Genomic DNA, 4,535 nt, shown 5'->3' with positions numbered 1-4,535 from the left:
CAAATAAGATTGTATTTGCAACTACAACCCCATTAAATTCAACCATAATTACTGACTGAAATCACTTTTAAACAACAAATAAACTATCAATTAACAATACCCAGCAGTTAAATCAACCCATATTCATATAATCACACTCCAAGAATTGGGGTTTTAGCTAGACATAGTGAAAAGATAGAAATCGATACCGAAATGTGTTTCCATCAACTGGGTACGATCGATATTATCTTTACAAATGTCTAAGATGAAGAATCTTCAACACCCACTTCCAATTTCTTAGAAATGGAAATCTTCAACTCTTCAAAGCTAAGGGAAAATGTACTCCAAAAACAGTTCTAAGTTCTAAAACTTGATATTCTAAAATTTCATAAACTGGTTGCTTACTAAACTGAAAATTCAAACAAGTATTTATAGTTGTCAAAAAGTGTGTTGCGAAGGTCCAATCGGAGCAGTTAGTCGGGATCGGTGATCCGCCCGTTGGTCTGGTTCATCGCCTTTCTGCATTGGCCTTCAGCAAATTCAATTTCTGTAACTTTGGGCGATGAAGTACTGCATCGCGGACCTGTTCGGTGACTCGCCGACTGCTCTCTTCTATCGCCGACTCGTCGACTGCTCTCTTCTATCACCGACTCGTCGACTGCTCTCTTCTATCGCTGACTTGATTTTCTCCTTCAGGGCTTGGCACATTGGAACATTAGGCAAGGTCAAGGCCATTCAACGACTCGCCCAATCGTTTGGGCGATCCTCAGGCCTTCTTTTCTTCGTTCTTTTAGCTGCTTTGTTCCTTTTTTGCTTATTAGTGTCCATGCTTTGTGCCTCAATCCAAATACCTGAAATTCAAGGATTTATATCAGTTATTGGCACAAAATATGCATTTGAGGATACTAAATCTATTAAAATAAATCCTTAAATGAGTCCAAATCGTGGACTCATCAGTTATTAGAGCACATTTTGTTGTTCAATATCAAAATTAAAAGTTATCGAACCAACAATGAAAAATGTGACTTTATATGAATTTGATAGCTTTATTAAGATTGAATTTTCTAAGCGTTTAATGTTATATAGGAGATTTTTTTCATGAGTCATGTGTTGAGAATCCCCTAAGTCTATTATCCAGAGGTTGGTACCAATAGTAGTAAAACAACAGTCAAAGACATTAGAGATTGAGCATTTACCCACAGAGTTGGCACTAGGATTCGCCTTAGGACCTGAATTTCCCACCTGCATAATAGCATATGGATCATTTTTTTACATTGGTCTTCGTGAATCCCTCTAGACCTAGACCTCTAGGTTCATTATCCCCAGCAGTCTGTGTGATATTTCCTTCTTCTATGATACCTGCATTTGCTTGCCCACTTCGATAGACTCTTTTTGTCTTAGTAAACTTGAAGGATTGTGGATATCCAACTAGTTTATAACACTCTTGCCCACTTCCATAGACTCTTTTTGGCATAGTAAACTTGAAGGATCGTGGATATTCAACTAGTTTATAACACTTCTCCTTTGTGGGTCTCGACTTCTTAGAATAAGAGCAAAAATGGTGTTCCTCTTAATATATGTGTTAGCGTAGCTAAAATTTTGATTGTTTCCTTTGTTTCCAATCCATCTTTGTTGGTTGGCATAAAAGAAATAGATTCAACATTAATGTTAACCTGATTTGCAGAATTTACTCCCCTCTAAGTCTCCTCGTGTAATATAATTGAGTATGTATGTGTTGTAGTAGGAACAACTTCATCATGAGTATGTTTCCCCTTATGCCACAATAGTTTTCATTCAGTTCTATAAGTAACTAGATCAACTGTTGATCTTCGTTTTTCTTTACATTGTGCGTTTTTGCACCACAATTACAATCACAATGCATATCATAAAAGTATTAAGTACCGTTGTTTGGTCCCAAATTTTCTTCAATCTGTTGAAGTCCTAGCGACATCATTGGTTTCTTGAGATATGTTGTTCAGCTCTCTCTATAATTGGAATATCTTGGTACCATTTGTTTGTCCATACATTTGTTCAAGTTCATTCCAACAGTCCTCTGTTGTTTGAGAATAGATCACATATGCCGCTATTTCTTTACTAAGGGAGTTTATAAGCCATGCCAACACCATGTCCTTACACCTCCGCCATTGATCAAACAAAGGCGTGTCTTCTTCAGGCCTCTTACATGTTCCATTAATAAAATCCAATTTATTTTTAATAGAAAGAGAGATTAGTACCCCTCTTCTAATTTTCATAATTGGCTCCGTTGAAGTTGATGTTTTTGAGATTCATTCCAGGTGAATCTAAAGGAGTGAGAAAATAGGGATGGTTTCCTTCAACCATCTTGGAAGGCTCAGAGCTTTTGGATCTACTAACGCCAATGGTTTCTCCCATGATGGATATTTTTGGTATAAAGGGAATTAAGTGTGAGAATCGATTTTTAGATTCACGACTCTTGACACCATAACTTGACTTTTTAGATATACAATTTTTTTTCTTTTTACATCTATCGTTGTCTGCTTCACCAACTGTTTTCTGTGACAATGCTAGCACCACCTACATTTGTGCTAATCTTGTTTTTCATAATAGGATGAAGCATATAGTCATTGACTTTCATTTTGTTCGTGAGCAAGTTCAACAGAAGGCACTTGAGGTTTGTCACCTTCCCTCTGTAATTCATGTCCTCACCAAGCCTCTTTCCCGTACAACTTTTCAGCGCCCTTTTCACAAGTTGGGTCTTGTCCAGTCACCCCCAACTTGCGGGGGGTGGGGGGGTTATTAACAGATAATATTATCCTTTTATTTAGGAGACTGCTATTAGTTTTTTATATTTCAGTCATATGATGATATACATAGTTAGTCATCTTTACTATTTAGGACTTTAATAGTTTCTTGTATTCGGTTTTAATTTATTTAATATTTTTAGTCTGTCTAGAAAAAAATAATTTTTTTAATTAATTATTCATTTCAAATTTTCGTATGACCTATTTAAAATCATAAAATTTAAAAATATTTTGATATATTTGACATATATTTAATTTAAAATCACAAAATTTAAAAATGTTTTATATGCTGTCAAATTAAATGTATGTTAAAATAGACGGAACAAATAAATTTGGCGTTATAAATGGCGGCACATCTTATCGTCTCTCTTCCTTGGGAAATCTCAAACATCTTTTGCTTCTTTATCTGATGATGGAGTCTCTTTCTATAGGCATTTCAACTTGTTTACTTGTCAAAAAACACCCACAATCCCTCACATCCTCTCCCAAATTCAGATGTTCTCCCACCCTCCTCTGCAATTCAATCCAATTGAATTCCCCTAAAACCAGAAATCTCTCTCCCGTTTTACAAACTGAAACCCCAATTCATCTTATCTCTCCCAAATTCTACTTATCTTTTCTTTCTATGACTCTTTCTTTTCCTCTTACTTCCTTTGCCTCCTCTGAAACTACAATACCCACTTCAACTAAACTCAACTTAGAAGCAATATTGGTCTCTATTGATGATTTTTTCACCAAGTATCCATTCTTTGTTGCTGGGGTTACCTTTATCTGGCTTGTTGTTATACCATTAGCAGAAGAGTACTTGCAAAAGTATAAGTTCATCTCAGCCGTTGAGGCATTTGCAAAGCTTCGTGATGACCCCACTTCCCAACTTTTAGATATTCGTGATAACAAGAGCTTAGCTTATTTGCCTTCTCCCAGTTTGAGAATGTTTAATAAGAGTGTGATGCAGGTTGAGTTCCGCCAAGGAGATGAAGATGCCTTTGTCAAGAGTGTCTTTCAGAAATTCAACGACCCACAAAATACTACGCTTTGTGTTATAGACAAGTAAGTGTATGTGACAATCTTGCATTCATTCTTCACTATATCTTGTTGTTTTTTTTTTGCTTCTGATATGGTCAGCTCAAAATGGTCTTCTCAGACTTCATGTAATTATCATACATGTAAACATAACTAGTTCACGGATTATTATGATAAGAGAGTAGTATGTATTTTGATTCTTTAGTTGCACATTTGGCATCATATGTTGTACACTATACCAATAAATATATACAAAGTAAAGGGGCCAAACTAAGCAGCCTGTTTCTAACTTTGAGTCCTCCACTCCAGGTTTTTTCTTATTACAGATAGCACAGTTGAACTATCTAATTAATGGACTAGCTTCACTAAGACTTGTTGGTCTTCTATAGCAATTTTTGAACCATTCCATTCATTGTGTACTTCTCCACCTATAATGAGTTCAAAGTGAAGCATTTGACTGATGATATAATTTTTCCAGTGGCAAAATGGTTGACCTTTTCTTATGCAGCTTTTTACTGTCCATGTTCTCCCTACATATATATTAGCTGCTTTGGCATAGTACAGATGTGGCAAGCTTTTGTGCAATATCCATTTGTTTTAATTTTTGGCTCATAGTGAAAGATATAAAAATTATTAATAATATTCTCTATTTACTTATAATTAGATTCTTCCTGTTTGGAATCAAACATCTTTCGTTCCATAATTATATGTGTTGTGTTTTGGGAAGAGGGGGGGGGGGGGTTTTTTGGGGTG

At 35.7% G+C, this 4,535-nt stretch overlaps 1 protein-coding gene across 1 annotated transcript in view; it reads left to right on the top strand.

The window, feature by feature from the left end:
• The first annotated feature begins 3,060 nt into the window (after positions 1 to 3,060).
• LOC102590214 (rhodanese-like domain-containing protein 4A, chloroplastic) overlaps positions 3,061 to 4,535 on the top strand; it is a 4,625-nt gene continuing 3,150 nt past the window's right edge. Inside the window, exon 1 of the mRNA XM_006350372.1 lies at positions 3,061 to 3,809. Within this exon, the coding sequence (XP_006350434.1) occupies positions 3,061 to 3,809 (749 nt within the window). The remainder of the gene's footprint in view (positions 3,810 to 4,535) is intronic.

The sequence above is a fragment of the Solanum tuberosum genome, unplaced genomic scaffold, assembly GCF_000226075.1.
Source record: "Solanum tuberosum cultivar DM 1-3 516 R44 unplaced genomic scaffold, SolTub_3.0 scf00124, whole genome shotgun sequence".
Lineage (NCBI taxonomy): Eukaryota > Viridiplantae > Streptophyta > Magnoliopsida > Solanales > Solanaceae > Solanum > Solanum tuberosum.
This window is presented reverse-complemented; position numbering and strand designations above follow the sequence as displayed.